Source organism: Bactrocera neohumeralis, unplaced genomic scaffold (genome assembly GCF_024586455.1).
Source record: "Bactrocera neohumeralis isolate Rockhampton unplaced genomic scaffold, APGP_CSIRO_Bneo_wtdbg2-racon-allhic-juicebox.fasta_v2 cluster09, whole genome shotgun sequence".
Lineage (NCBI taxonomy): Eukaryota > Metazoa > Arthropoda > Insecta > Diptera > Tephritidae > Bactrocera > Bactrocera neohumeralis.
This window is the reverse complement of record NW_026089622.1, coordinates 5,222,280-5,239,151: the sequence shown is the minus strand read 5'-3', so window position 1 is coordinate 5,239,151 and position 16,872 is coordinate 5,222,280. Positions and strand designations below refer to the sequence as shown.

The 16,872-nt window shown below is 37.9% G+C and overlaps 1 protein-coding gene across 1 annotated transcript; it reads right to left on the bottom strand.

Annotated features, from left to right (window-relative positions):
- Positions 1 to 303: 303 nt before the first annotated feature.
- Positions 304 to 16,686, bottom strand: LOC126764419 (uncharacterized). Its single transcript, XM_050482105.1, has 4 exons — positions 16,589 to 16,686; positions 15,983 to 16,442; positions 777 to 792; positions 304 to 314 (listed from the first exon to the last, which is right to left on the bottom strand). Exons 1-4 carry the CDS (start codon positions 16,684 to 16,686, stop codon positions 304 to 306), a joined length of 585 nt encoding a protein of 194 aa, XP_050338062.1.
- Positions 16,687 to 16,872: the final 186 nt, after the last annotated feature.

Sequence of the window (16,872 nt, the reverse complement as noted above, 5' to 3'; positions counted from 1 at the left end):
CACTTAAAATAAAAATGAAAAAAAACCGAAAAAGCAAGGCATATACATATGCAAAAAAAAAGTGATACTTACGTACATACATACATACATATACTAAGGTGTTACTTTAAAAGTGGAGTGATCCCTATCTACAGTGAGTGAAGTGATACATACATATGTGCAGCAGCAAATCGTTGAAAGCTAAACAGAAGAAATTATAAAATTACCTACAATAAATAAAAAATACATACAAATTTATATACGTAACTACAATACATACGTGATACAGAGTGTGTGCTAAAAAAAAATTTCTACTTACCTATGCTACCAAATTTCTAAAAAGAATAAAAGAAGTAAAAAAGACAAACAAAACATAAATAAGTGTAAGGAAACTGGAAAACCGTGCCGCTACAGAAACCAGTAAGGCATACCGCTAAGTGTCCACAGTGAAATTAGTGAAAAAATATATAAAACAAATATAACCCTAAGACACCTTAAACACTTAAAATAAAAATGAAAAAAACCGAAAAAGCAAGGCATATACATATGCAAAAAAAAAGTGATACTTACGTACATACATACATACATATACTAAGGTGTTACTTTAAAAGTGGAGTGATCCCTATCTACAGTGAGTGAAGTGATACATACATATGTGCAGCAGCAAATCGTTGAAAGCTAAACAGAAGAAATTATAAAATTACCTACAATAAATAAAAAATACATACAAATTTATATACGTAACTACAATACATACGTGATACAGAGTGTGTGCTAAAAAAAAAATTTCTACTTACCTGTGCTACCAAATTTCTAAAAAGAATAAAAGAAGTAAAAAAGACAAACAAAACATAAATAAGTGTAAGGAAACTGGAAAACCGTGCCGCTACAGAAACCAGTAAGGCATACCGCTAAGTGTCCAGCTTTACATCATACAACATCAAATCGCTACTGCCATTACATCGCGTGGCACCCCCCCATCTATGAACGAGTCGGCATTTTCGGCCGTTTTAATATCATAACTAAAAATTTGAAATTTCATTTCGGCAATTCCAGTAAGAGTTGCCAAGTACCCGGAAATTTGTTGTCAAAACTTATTGAATATTTTTAAGATTTTCATCAAAATATATTATTGCACATTAATTTTTACGTCATATCCATTGCGAATTCACTAGCCGGCATTCTAACTTCAGTAAAACGCAATAAATAGCTCTATAATTGCGGAAGCAAGCTTAAAAAGACACCTTTTCGTAATCTCCACGAGGATTATTAAAACACAACAATGTTCTATTAACAGTGGTTGAATATATTATAAATTAACGCATTGCTAGCGAGTTCAGTTGCATTTGCTGAAAAGTGTCAGATCAACCCTGAAAATGACTTTTCGAAACACCACAGAACACGCCGTGCTCCGAAGAAATATGACGATAATCCAGCAACTGCTTGTAATTTTGATTTCCAGACATTTTATAGAAAAGAATTCAAAATTGTCCTCGAAAATTTCACAAATTGTATTCAAGATAATTTGCAAGAAACTATGTCAACCTTCAAACCCATTCAAGAGATGTTCAGGATTCCAGCTAACAGAAGTAATATTACAATAGAATCTATACAATTTGTTGTGCAATTGGAACCTAAGTTCTTCAGTGAAGATCTAGATTGTATTTTTGCTGAAACACAAATTCTTTTTGATTCATGTAAAGAGTGTAAATCTTTTGATGACATTTCTATAGTAGCGTACAAATTGAGAAAGGTCATTCCTTCTGCGTACAAAATTGTTCATTACATAATGACTGCTCCTGTCACGTCAGCTTCATGTGAACGTTCCTTTAGTAAATTGAAAATTGTTTTCAACGATTTGCATACAACGATGGGGGATGAACGTTTGAATTCTTTGATGCTGTTTTCTTCTTCAAAGAATAAAGTAGACGAAATCGATCTGCGCGATGTTGTTGGAAAATGGTCAATGTTGAAACATCGCAGAGTGAAAATATAACTCAGAAATTTATATTTTTTGCAATTCAATTTCTTAAGAAAATCTTGTTTTTTTCCCGCGTAACACGTCGCTGAACAATATATGTATTTTATATTAAGAGAAACATATTAAATGATGATTATACTAATATGTACAATACTTATTTGAGAATAAAATAATGAATTATGCTATTATGTTGTCAAACTTCTCCGTAATACCTTATCAGAAATGAAGATATCCTTATTTTAAATATATTTATAAACATATACATTAAATCGGCAAATTCTTGAAATGAGTCGGCATTTCAAAGGGACTCACCCCCCATGATCTGGATCCTCGCGACGCCCCTGTATCTAGTGTATATGTATATGTACATACATATATACATATATTAATACATACTTCTACATATACGTACGAATTCAAAGTGAATAAGAGATTTTGGGATTTTGCGGTAGCCCTTTATTTTGAAATAAAGGTGAAAAAATTATTAATTGCAAAATTAAATTATCTCGATTTTCGCAATTTTTTTCGATCCGCGTTTGCAATTATCGGTCGTTTTCGCAATTTTTGTCGATTTTCGTTCGGACATTTTCCGATTAAATTACTTCTTTGTGCTATTGCTCATTTTGCTCATTTATTGGTTTGGCTTTCGTATATTTGGGAATCGACATTTATTTTTCGTTTTCGTTATCGATTTTTTATATATCTGTTGCCAACCGTTATAGTCTTTTTTCGGAAATTTAATTTAAACAAGCAAAAATGAGCAAGCCAAAGCCAACTATCGCCAACCTCTCTCCAAGTAAGGAGTTGATCGACTTAAAGTCGTTAAAGCGTCAAAGGACGGTGGCGAAAAATAGTATTTTGCGAATAAAGACGGGCCTTTTAGAAAAAACTATTACGTTAGATCCAATTGAGTTGGAATGTCGGCTGGACATATTAAATTCACATAGTGAATAGCTAATGAAATGCCAATCTAACATTGAAGAGATTGATGAAGACGACATGGACCGAGGGGAGTTAGAGGACATAATTGTTGAAACGAAATCAATAATTAAAAATATTTTAGCCAAAAATAAAACGTCAATTGCCGAAACATCTTTTGTAGCTTCTCACAGCTCAAGGCTCCCTAAAATGAATTTGCCGAAATTCAAGGGAGAATATTCCGAATTCAAAAATTTTATGAGTTTGTTCGAGAGCTTGGTTCATAATGATCCAAATATCCCAGATATAGAAAAATTTAACCATTTAGTAAATTGTCTATCTGGAGAGGCTTTGGGAACAGTTAAAGAGTTTCAGATGTAGGATGAAAATTTCCCGAAAGCGTTGGCAAGTCTCAAAAAAGTTTATGATAATAAATGTTTGATATTCTTCAATACAATATCTAAACTTTTTGAGCTGCCAACCATCCCAAAGCCATCCATTCCTTCATTGCGATCCATGATTGACGAAGTGTCAGCGGTGTATAACTCATTGCTATCGCTGGGCGATAAGAAATATGTAACAAACGCTATTATTATACACATAGTGATGACAAAGGTCGACTCAGCTACCAGATCCAAATTCGAGGAATAGCTGGATTATGACAAGCTGCCACTGTGGAAAGAATGTGAAGCCACCCTAAATCGAAGATTCCAGCAGCTATCAGCGGAAGGAGCATCAAATTCAAGGACGAAGCCCATACCAACAAGCAATGCGAGTCATGGGAAACAACAGCATATGGACAGGACCAAATCGGCGCTAGTGGCAGCAAATACGAGGCAGTCTCTTTGTCAGCAGTGCAAATCTAAGGACCACTATTTGACTGCCTGCCCCACTTGCAAGGCGCTTCCGGTGCAGCAGAGGTTCGAGTTCGTGAAATCGGTGCCCTTATGCATGAATTGTTTGCGTAAGGGACACACTGTCTCTAAGTGCAGAGCGGATAGATGTCGTGTGTGCAATCGATCGCATCACACATTATTGCACCAGTATCCGGTTTCCTTCCCCGCTGCACTTCATCCGCAACCATCAACCACTCATGCCAGTATGCCGGATCGGGTCATGTTGGCAACAGCAGTGATTCAGATGAGGACCAGTTGTGGAGAGTACCTACCTGCGAGAGCGTTGCTGGACTCAGGCAGTTTTGCGCGAGCTGAAAGGGGCGTTTCTGGCCCAGGCAACGGAACTGAAGGGATTCGCCGCAGACGAAGGGTTCAGCTTCACCTTTATACCATCGCGGTCGCCGCACTTCGGCGGATTGTGGGAGGCCGCGGTGAAGTCCGCCAAACATCTTATCGTTTGCGCAATCGGCAACGTGCTCCTCACAGCAGAGGAGCTATCAACACTGTTGGCTGAAGTGGAAGCAATCCTCAATTCTCGGCCCCTAACACCTCTGAACCAGGACCCCAACGACGGCGAAGCGTTAACTCCAGCACATCTCTTAATAGGGTGCTCCCTGCGATCACTCCTACCAGCACAGGTAGCAATGGACCCAATTCATTGCAGCGAGAGATGGCAACTTGTTTGCTGTCTCAAGCAACAGTTTTGGCGATAGTGGTCCAAAACATACCTGACGGGTCTTCAAGAGCGCACCAAATGGTTACACCCGAAACGGAATCTGCAGCCCGACGACCTCGTCCTCGTACACGAAGACAACACACCACCGCAGCAGTGGGTAACAGGACGAGTTGTCGCAACCGTCGAAGGGCAAGACGCCAAGGTGCGAGTCGCAGACATAACAACGAAGGCGGGCACGATTAAGCGCCCCATACACAAATTAGCCTTACTTCCAATGGACGTTGAAGGAACCTGATCCTATCAAGGCGGCCGGTGTTGCGCCAAGTGACATCTTTTGTAATCTAAATCTAAATTTAAAAAAATGAAATATAAAATTGTACTAAAAACCTTGAAATCGAACGCACGCGTCTTTTCATCTTTTTCGCTAATTATATCGTTATAGTGACAGGCAATTAGGATTTAAATTAATTTGTGCATTCCCAAGTAACTTTTCGTGTCTCAAAAACTCTTGAGATTTTTCAAATCGTATATTTTATCATTCGAAACTTATATTCACATGTATCATGACCATATGTTTATGTTCGCTTTAGCGAATTCAAATCATATTATCTTCTTCTTCTTAATTGGTGTAGACACCGCTTACGCGATTATAGCCGAATAACAGCGCGCCAGTCGTTTCTTCTTTTCGCTACGTGGCGCCAATTGGATGTTCCAAGCGAAGCCATGTCCTTCTCCACCTGGTCCTTCCAACGGAGTGGAGGTCTTCCTCTTCCTCTGCTTCCCCCGGCGGGTACTGCGTCGAATACTTTCAGAGCTGGAGTGTTTTCGTCTATCCGGACAACATGACCTAGCCAGCGTAGCCGCTGTCTTTTAATTCGCTGAACTATGTCAATGTCGTCGCATATCTCGTACAACTCATCGTTCCATCGGTCCATAAATATTTCGCAGAACCCTTCTCTCGAAAACTCGTAACGTCGACTCATCGGTTGCTGTCATCGCCCAAGCCTCTGCACCGTATAGCAGGACTGGAATTATGAGTGACTTATAGAGTTGGGCTTTTTTTCGTCGAGAGAGGACTTTACTTTTCAATTGCCTACTCAGTTCGAAGTAGCACCTGTTGGCAAGAGCAATCCTGCGTTTGATTTCCAGGCTGACATTGTATCACTTATCAATAATAACATGTGCGCGCTGCTCATATGTACATACATAAATATTTGCGTATGACATTGGTACACAAATAATGCATACACAAACCTAAATACTTGTATACATATGCGTACACATGTAAATATGTCACCCGCAAAAATTATAAAACAACAATTGTGTCAAATAGCATAAGCAGCGTCACAAGTCAATATGTAGAAAAACGCGCAACAACACCATTTCCATTCATGAACGCAAGCGCACTTTCAACAGGCAAGCTCACATCATTCATAAAAACAAACACCATTACATCTCCCCGAGCATGCCTTTGCCAACAAGCGTCTTTTTGCGACGGTGGCAGAAGCTAAAAATAATAAATTGAACAATTTCTGATATTTGTATGAGAAGGAAAAAGTGACAACCCCGCAAATATAAGTATTCAAATATATTAGAATAAAATTGACAACATAGTTTATTTGTCGATATTCAAATCAAGAAATGTATCAAAGTAAATATTCAATATTCCTCTGGTTTATGTGTACAGTGATTCCCGGTTAAGTAGTACTCCGCTTAAATGAAAATCATCCCTCTTAACTGCCTATCTCTTGCTGCATCTCACTGTTTATTTTTTGAAATACATAGAAATTATTGTTTTAAGTCAGTGGTCGACATTTCTTAGCACAATTGTGCAAACTAACTTCACACCTACGCTTACGCTCTATCGTTCAGTCGTTGTCGAGCCTGCAACGAATTAACATCGCGCAAGACTATAGCGCAAGACCAAATATGCCCTGCGAGAAATATTTTATGATTCTAAATGCCTTTGGTGCCATGCAATGCCTTTAATGTTCCAAGCCTTTTAAAGATAATAGGGAATATATTACTAAAAGACATTTTGTTAATTTTCTTTGTACTATTAATTACTTAATAATTTTAATTCCAATTTCTCACTGGGCTACTTTTTTTTCGTGCTCACCAACACAGTGACAGATCCTCTCACGCCGACCACTGTTTTAAGTGCTATCCGCACTCGCTTATGTGCCATATTATATTTTTATTCTTAATTTAAAAATCTGCGTCGATATGTATGCACGCTCATACATATACATACACGTTTACACAAGTTTGTTGGTAAAGCTGTTAGAGCGGCAAGGGAAGTGACAATCGGCGATCGTTCGCTTATTTTTTCGGCACAACAAATTTTTCTACCAACAATATGCAGTGGCTGGTAGTTGCCACCACATAATTGAAAATTCATTGGTTTTTTTATTTAGATCAATAGTAGGACCTTTGTACATCATTGTAATACAATTAAAAAATTTTGTAGACCCTTCATTATTTTTTAATTAATTAAACAAAATATGAGGGGAAGTTAGCACCCCACCCCACTAATTTTTATTTGTAGACCGAAACAATATTAACCAATGGAAAGCAAATCGTTTGTAGATAATAAATACCTTGGTTTCATTCTTTTACACGTAATTATTCATTAGATTTTAATTAATTTAAAAAGAGGTCTATGGTATTTCACTATTTCCATCGTACAATGTATAAGTGATGCTCCCATACCGTAAAAGTTCAATATCGAAAAAGATATGTACGTTCGCTCAAAACTGACCGACACTTGTCGATTATATTGATAAAGTAGGTATTGATTCGAATCATTCACCAAAATTCATTATTAAATATTGGAACAAAAAAAGGTAGTTAAATTTTAATATACATACATACATACTTATATACTAAGTATATGCTTCGATACCAAATACTTATATACCGATCATCTATAAATTATATGCCGAGTAGGTTGCGCATAGAAAACCTGTCGGCGTAGATTTCTTTACATTGAAATAGCCATTATATTTCTCATTTAAAATCGAAAATACTCAATTCTGCTCTGCTCTGTGAAACTCCCTCATCTCTGCAGAGTACCCCTGCGAAAATTTACGATATCTAAAATGTAACCTTCTCTATGATAGACGTTCTCTGCGCCATGCTTACGCTCTGAACACATAGCAGCGAAATAACAATGGGCGGCATGTACACAAACCAACACAGCTGACCATTTTGTATGTACACAATTTGGTTGTTGCCGTACTAATACCTTTCACTTCAATGAAATTGTAATATTTTGTACAAAGTGAAATTTTTTATGCAAAAAATAAGTAAATAGGTAAATTTATTTGTTTTAAATTATCAATTGTTATTACAAATAATATAACCGAGCTATTTTATGCTTCACTATGTAAAATAACGTCGGGTTTGTTAGAGCTTTGAAGAATTTGACATTTTGCATATTAGTGGCATCCTCTCCCCTCTGTTCTCCGCTCTTCTGTCGTCGTTAAGTTAAATGGCCCATACACGACACACAAGTGCTTTCGATCGGTATGTGTGCGCATGCGGTTTACTCGTGTATGGGATTGTGCGCGTACCGATCCATGTTCGCGAAAATGTTTGATTTTTTACGATCGGTGCGCGCACATGTGTGTCGTGTATGGCGTTGTGTGCGCACAAAATCTTATTTCTCTCGTGACGCCGAACAGTGAAGATCGCGGACAATGGCAAATGTTAAGGGAAAGAAAGGAAAATTTTAAAATTTTTTTGAAAATTGAGAAAAAGTGGCTTTTGACCAAAAAAATTTTACTTTATGTTGTTTCAAAATATGTTCAAACTTGACTTTTCTAAGTGTCTTTTAGAATAGAAGATAATTTTATGCCAAAGATAATCAACTTTGCCTCAATTTCATACGACGTTTAGTAGTTTTTTTTCTATCCTGCTCGCCAATTAAAAAAAATCGTAAAAATGAAAAACCGAGAAATCGCGCTTCAAAGTTTTCGCTTTTTGCCCAAGCGCTCATACATATATGTATCTATTGGACGCTCGGTCACTATTTCCCTTTTAGTTTCGACAATATTTCGAATTCCAATCTATAACTTTGGGTAAATATTGTTAGAAAATTTTTAAAGAGATTTAAGCAAAAAAAAATCGATTGTTTGAAGTTCCTAAAGCAGGCTCCCCCTTTAATAAAAATTTCGTATCAGAATTTTTTGATCTTATAAAAAATTAATTGGCAATTCGGCAAACGAAAAGTGATAAATATAAAAATAAAATTGAGAAAAATTAAAGTTGGAATAATTTATTAACGAAATACAAAGAAATCGATAAAAGTGCAACATTAGAAATAAATTCGAAGAAATGTTCCGCTTGCCTGTCGCACATGTTCACCGTGTGAAGAACGAACGCAAATTGGATTTGTGTGTCGTGTATGGGCGAAACGAATTCACACCGATCGAACGCACTTGTGTGTCGTGTATGGGCACTTTTAGCGAGAGCGACAACTGAGAGCCTGCTGTCGTATTGTCATTAACTATATCTATAAAGTGCCTTGGAGACGATCAAATAATTGCGTCAAACAGTGTATATGTGTTAGTGATGTTCAATCGTGTTTTGCCCGCAAACGTTCAAATTAACACGTCAAACACCAGTTTAGTTTTGAGGCAGGAATAATGGGATGCCCAACTCCTCTCTCACTAGAAGTGAGAGAACAATTGCTAAACGTCAAAACCACATAAACTTTGACAGTTGACTGGATTGGGGAGGTTTTGACGTTTAGCAATTAGAAACGAGCGATGGCCAGATTGAAATCTTACCAAAAAAATATGTAAACGGAGGGATTTGTTGCATCGTTCAAGACCACTTACAATAAATGTAAAACAATGAAAATTAAATAAATCTGTGAAATCTAAAGGTATTTGATGAAAAGTTTTGTAATTTGAAGCATCATGGTAATATTTTCAATGGAAAATTATTAAAAACATTTAATGACTGAGAGCTAACAAGCTTAAATCCTTTTATTGGGTATTCAAAGGTCAAACGTCAGTTGTTCTAATATACTTTAAAAAGACTTAAATAGTTTCTCCATATAATAAATGACCACTATATAGCAATTTTTATTCGTACTAAATGGTGGGTGTTTTAATTTAAATGCCAAAAAGTTATTATTTCGTTCGATCTGGCCACAATGGAAAATGTTATAAAAAACGCTTATTTTGAGGCGCTCTCACACTGGAATAAGTTGGGCATCCCATTATTCCTGTTTTGAGGTCGTAGGGAACGGTCATCATGTCAGCGTCTGATGATTACACTGTGGAACATTTTTGGGATTATTGTCTGGGGGGTGAGAAATTCCAAGTCAGCGTGATGGTACTAGGTCAGTATAGTAAAACCCTGAAAGGGTTTGGCGTTCGTATGTGTCAGTTTTTTTATGACCTTTTAAATTTTTTCCTTATCTTGATGTTTTTTCGCTTAGTTGTAACATTTTGGCAAAAAAAAACTGACCTAGTACCATCACCCTGACTTGGAATTTCTCACCCCCCAGATTAGCTGTTGTACTGTGTTATCTGTTATCTGTTATTGGCATTTGTTTTTGTTATTTTATTTATTTATTTTATTTTATTTTATTTATTTGATTTTATTTATTTGATTTTATTATATTTTATTTATTTATTGGATTTTATTATATTTTATTTGATTACACAATTTCAAATTTCGGACTTATTTCAATTCACTTCATTTTTCTGTGTCAATTCAATTCCGATTCGCTTCATTTCATGTCCTCTCAGCTTGAAATCTTTATTGCAAATGAGCTCATGCTTATCAAACATGAGTGGAGACGATCAAACTATCGTCCGTAAAATATAAATTGAAAAAATTTTTGATTTTCATCAAACAGAGTCGACAACAGGTCGGTGTAGTGTACGTGTAGCCGACGAGAGCCGATGACACCAACACACTTAAAGTGTTTGACGCAATTATTTGATCGTCTCGTCCGCGATTACATGAGGCAACTTTTGTTGCTAATTCTCGGGCGATTCTCTTTTGCTTTCGCCCAATACCTTCACACGAGCAACTTGTGTTGCGCAATTCTGTTCGAGTTTTTTTCTCATTCTCTTTCACTTTACTTTAACCCATTGTCGTTTCTTTTTCCTTTTAGGTATTTGGTCCACTCTATCACATATATTAATCAGCTCTGTCAATTAAGAAATACATTTTATTTATTAAAACAAAGACATATCACCCTTTTTACTATTGTCTGAATCAATTTGTATGGCTTCCTCCATACATTTCACAATATCTTTAATTAATTCGATTTTTTCGTCATACTCCATTTTCTAAAATATTTATATTATATTATGTATATTTGTATACATATTTGCAAATTACTTACCAAAAGATGAAATTAAATTTTTTAAATATATTCAAAATATTAATTTCAAAAAAAGATACGCGAATGCAACTATGTACTACGAAAGAAAGAACACGAATGCCGAAAAACGTCGCAGCGAACTGTTACGAATAAGAACACAAAGCGAGTTGCTGAACACTGGAAACTCGGCGCGATTCTCCTCTCCTCGTCGCCCCCTCGCCTATAAACCAAGAGTTGCCGCAACAAAAGTTCCCTCGTGTAATAGCGCATTTAAGACCGTGTGTATTTTAATATTTGGAGCGCAGTGTGGCGAACGTGAAGAATAGCACAAAGTAGAATTGACGATAAATTGTCCAAATTGAATATACAGCGAAATTCGTAGTTGCCAGAATGTTCGAACGATGATCCTTTGGTAACTACATAAAAGTCGATTATTTGTTAGAATTGTTTGAAACAAAAAAAATATAAAAACAAAAAAAAATGTGTTGGTAAGCGCATAACTCAACAACGCCTGGACCAATTTGGCCAATTCTTTTTTCTAAATGTTCGTGGAGGTTGAAGGATGGTTTTTACGGCAAGAAAATTTCGAATAATTGCCGGAAAACCCCTAAAAACAGCCCTTTTCTTTTTCACATACAAACGAATGAATGTTTGTTTGTTAGTAACGCTAAGAGAACGGTTGCAGCAATCTTGATGAAATTTGCAGAGGTTTTTCGTTGTGGATCGGGGAAGGTTTGGGAATAAAAATACCTTATGCTTTTCATGAGAAAAAGTCAGAAAATTGAAAAATTCCAAAAAGTAACATTTTTCCATACAAATTTTTTTTCAATTTTTGTTTGATAAGAAGCACTTCCAGGATGCGATGACAAACGTGCGGAATTATGGATCGCGGTCAATCAGCAAGCGATCGTCACCATGTCACAGCATGACTTTTTAAACAACAGTTACGATGTTTGATTGGCTTTATCTTGAAGCAACGTATATGTGGTGCTGTTGGATGCTAGATGTGCTTTGTTGAGTGGCAAAAGAGAGGTTTTCCGCATTCTTTTTTGGATGATGGTAACACCAGATCAAATTGATGAAATCATTTCTGCGGAAATTCCTGATGTAGAGAAAGATCCAGTAATAAACGAAGTGGTGGAAACCAATATGGTTCATCTTTTCGGTTTGTATGTCTGACAATAAATGAATGAAGCACTATTCACGAGCTTTTCTTTCGGAAACACAAACTGGAAATGATATCCACTCTATCGGCGTCGCTCACCAGACGACAATGGCAGAACATTCAGCATTCAATTTAGAAGAGTGAATATCGAAGTTAACAACACATGGATCGTATCATATTCGCCATTATTGTGTAATTAACATTCAAAACTCATGTCAATGTTGAGTATTGCAGTTTGGTGTAATCGATAAAATACCTTTGTAATTACGTCACCAAAGGAAGCAACATGGCGGTTATTGGTATTGAACGATACAGTCGATATGTGAACTGCAATAAAGCGCTTTGTAGGATATTTACTTTTGCAATTCATGAACGTTTTCCGACTGTTGTGCGTCTCGCAGTTAATTTGGAGAATGGCCAAAGAGTGTATTTCAACCCAGAGAATGCAGTACAGCCAGTGGAAACACCGCCAGCAACAAAATTAGCATTAACGAGTTTTTTCTCAACTTTCGTCAGTGATCCGTTTGCGAGAACATTGCTCTATTCGGAAATACCTTGATATTATACCTGGAATGCATCGTCGAAGAAATAGTTGCACAAAAAGCAAGGACAACCAGTAGATTGACATCCAGGTGTGTTATCAACGATTGTTTCTACCTTCGGTTGCTATTGATTAATGTACGCGGTTCAACTTTATTTGAGTCATTGGGTACTGTGAATGGTACGGTGTGTGCATTTTGGAAAAGTAAGACAGCAATTACAATTGCTGGAACATTTTAATCACTGGAGTAAAAATGAAGTTCGCACACTTTCCGCTATAAACATTTCGATAAATCAGCCCTCAAATCCACCTCAATTATGGGATACGAACAAAAATGACATTGCCGAAGACATTTTACATCTTCTTCGCTAAAAATTGAAAATGGGTCAATTCCGGTGGTTCGATATCAATTCCATCTGTCGTTTATTAATTCACGAAAGATGAACTCATTACGAATGCTCGGACATTGGCCAAATTAGGGTAACTACGATTCCTTAAGTGCACGAGCAATGTTAGCTGCCAAAATACTGATGCTGTTGACTTAAACTGGAAGATTCAAAGTCAAATTCCGAGAGACTTGCGCTCATACAATGACTCCGTGAATTATCCAGTGAAATTTCTAAATTCTTTGGAGAGGCTTGGTATCCCACCGCATCATTTGCGTCTCAAAGTTGAATCTGTCGTTATTATGTTCCGCAATCTGCGCTATCAAATACAAGGGGGCAGAATGCTTGATTCTACGAATTCCTTTGAGTTCTAGCGATTTGCCATTTCAATTCAAACGTATTCCGTTTCGAGTGAAAATTGCGTTCGAGATGACAATCAACAAGACACAAGGATAATCGCATAGTGTGTGGCATAAATTTGGAAATGCTATGTTTTGCACACGCTTAGACATACGTGGCGTGCTAAGAAGTTGGAAAACTAAATAATACTTAATTTTTGTAATCGAAATGAATTCATTACTTTTGTGAAATGAAATATAATTTTTCTTTTTCAAATATAAAACAAAAAAAATTTTTTTTAATCTTTTAGTCACCAAACGAAATGTTACAAAAAACGAAGCAATTTGGTGGCGAAACAGAGATCGCCGGGTTTGCTAGTATTGAATAAAAGTTAATTTACACACTAATTAATATAAACTAAAAAGGATAAACGCGAAGGAGGATATGAAAGTTACAAATATATTAGAAAAACAAGTAAGGAAGGGCTAAGTTCGGGTGTCACCGAACATTTTATACTCTCGCATGGTAAAGTGATAATCGAGATTTCATAATACGTCATTTACATATTTTTCAAATACCGTATTTTTGTAAAGTTTTATTCCGCTATCATCATTGGTTCCTAGTGTTTATACTCGTATTATACAGAGAAGGCATCACATGGAATTCAAAATAGCTTTATATTGGAAGAAGGCGTGGTTGTGAACCGATTTCACCCATATTTCGTACATGTCATCAGGGTGTTAAGAAAATATTATATACCGAATTTCATTGAAATCGGTCTAGCAGCTCCTGAGATATGGTTCTTGGTCCATAAGTGGGCGGCGCCACGCCCATTCTCAATTTTTAAAAAAAGCCTGGGTACAGCTTCCTTCTGCCACTTCTTCCGTAAAATTTAGTGTTTCTGACGTTTTTTGTTAGTCGGTTAACGCACTTTTAGTGATTTTGAACACAACCTTTGTATGGGAGGTGGGCGTGGTTATTATCCGATTTCTTCCATTTTTGAACTGTATATGGAAATACCTAAAGAAAATGATTCTGTAGACTTTGGTTGACATAGCTATAGTAGTTTCCGAGATATGTACAAAAAACTTAGTAGGGGGCGGGGCCACGCCCACTTTTTCAAAAGAATTGCGTCCAAATATGCCCCTCCCTAATGCGATCCTTTGTGCCAAATTTCACTTTAATATCTTTATTTATGGCTTAGTTATGACACTTTATAGGTTTTCGGTTTCCGCCATTTTGTGGGCGTGGCAGTGGGCCGATTTTGCCCATCTTCGAACTTAACCTTCTTATGGAGCCAAGGAATACGTGTACAAAGTTTCATCATAATATCTCAATTTTTACTCAAGTTACAGCTTGCACGGACGGACGAACAGACGGACGGACGGACAGACAGACATCCGGATTTCGACTCTACTCGTCGCCCTGATCACTTTGATATATATAACCCTATATCTGACTCTTTTAGTTTTAGGACTTACAAACAACCGTTATGTGAACAAAACTATAATACTCTCGTTAGCAACATTGTTGCGAGAGTATAAAAATGCGTTAAAAATAGGAGAAAAATTGCATTATTATGGTATTTTTGAACTTTAATGTTAATATTTCAAAAACCATAAGTTTACTGCAACTATATATATAAGTCTGTGTTCGAAATAGCAGTAGTTTGTGAATAATAGCAGTGGCTTTAAGAGCACCTGCAGTCGTCAGTCGAAAAATGGCGCAACACATTGTGGTCCGATGAAGCAAAAACTGTTTTATTTGGTTTCCGAGGAAGCCGGCAGTATGTACGAAGGCCAATAAACGCTTCACTTGATCCTAAATATGTTTCACGGACGATAAAACATGGAGGTGTCAAAATCAATGTATGGGGATGCTTCTCTTACTATGGTATAGGTCCGTTATTTTGGATTAAAGAAAACATGGATGCCAAATTGTACGTTGAAATAATGGAGTAAATTACGCTACTACACGCTGAATGGAAAATGTTGTTGAAATGGGTTTATCAACAAGATAACGATCCCAAACCTACCAGCAGGTTGGCAAAAAATTGTTTCACTCTTAATGGAGTTGAGGTTCGGGGTTGGCCGGCTCAGTCAGTGGACCTTAATCAAATTGAGAATCTTTGAGCAGAGGTCAAAGAACCTGTGGGGAAAGAGAATCCGTAAAATACGAAGCAATTATGGAGTGCTGTAAAGAAGCCGTGGAAGGCCATTCCTCTCAAGAAATACAAGCGTTTGGTGGATTCCATGCCTAGGAGATAGATAGATAGATACTATATAAATTTTATGAGGTAATGCACCGCGACCTAGGGTCTATTGTGCCCTCTACGATATCACATGTCTTCCCAGAGTCCCAGCAGCCTGAATAGCTCTAGGAGTTTGCCCGGCCCTACTGAGGTGATGTGATCCCTGCTGATATAGATGGAATCCAGGGCCTTAAGCCTTTTTCCACAGATTGCTGTGCAATCCAGGATTAGGTGTGCTGGTGTTTCCTGTTCTAGGTCGCAGAACCGGCAGTTAGCACAGGAGGCTATGCCCATGTTGGACAAGTGCTTCCTGAGCCTGCAGTGCCCTGTGTAAATTGCGACGAGGAGACGGAATTTGTCACGGGTGAGGTAAATAAGTTCCTTGAACCTGGAGAGACTGTACCCCCCTAGTAGCAGTTTGGCGTGGCGCATGCCTGACGATTGTTGCCAATGCCGTTCTCTCTCCGTGCGGAGCAGCTCCTTAAAAGTGTGGGATCCTACCGCTATGAATGGTTCTGGTCCCATCACCTTGGACGCTGCCGCAGCGCGGGCCAGTTCGTCGGCATTCTCGTTTCCTTCTATTCCTTTGTGCCCTGGCACCCAAATTAGGTGCACCCGGTTGCACAAGGACAGGCGGTTTAGACTTTCTATGCATTCCTCAACTAAAAGCGATTTGATCTCATATGATGAAATCGCCTTTAGTGCCGCTTGGCTATCACTGAGAATAGCTATACGCTGGTTGCAATAGTTGCGGCTGAGGTTGACTTCAGCGCACTGACCTATGGCAAAAACTTCAGCCTGGAAGATATTTGGGAAGCAGCCCATTGGTATGGACAGCGTAGTACGCGGTCCCGCAATACCTGCCCCAATACCCTCCGGTGTTTTTGAGCCATCAGTGTACCACTGAATGGTACTGTCTTCCAGCAGTCTTTCCAGCGTGGAATCGCTCCACTCCGTCTTGCTGCCGAGAGTAACTTTGAAATTTCTTTTGAAGTTTATTTTCTCGTTGTGCCGTCCTTTGGGAGGAGGACTAGCGGTGTGCTTTCCACCAGTACGTCCATCTGTCTGGAGGACATTAACTTTCCTCTACCGCAGCCTTCTGCTTACATAAGCAGCATGGTGTGGTTTGCTGCTTGTTTTATCACCTGGTGCAGCGGTGTGAGCTCCAATATGACTTCCAGCGCCACAGTGGGGCATGTGCGCATTGCCCCCGAAGACACAGGCAAGTCCTTGCAGCTTTGATAGTCTCCGGATCACTGAAGACTGAGCTGCTTTGGTGGCCCAAGCCACTACTCCATAGGTGATAATAGGCCTAACTATCATTGTATACAGCCATCTAATGATTCCTGGCCTGCAACCCCATGATCTGCCGGCCAGGCGTCTGCATATTA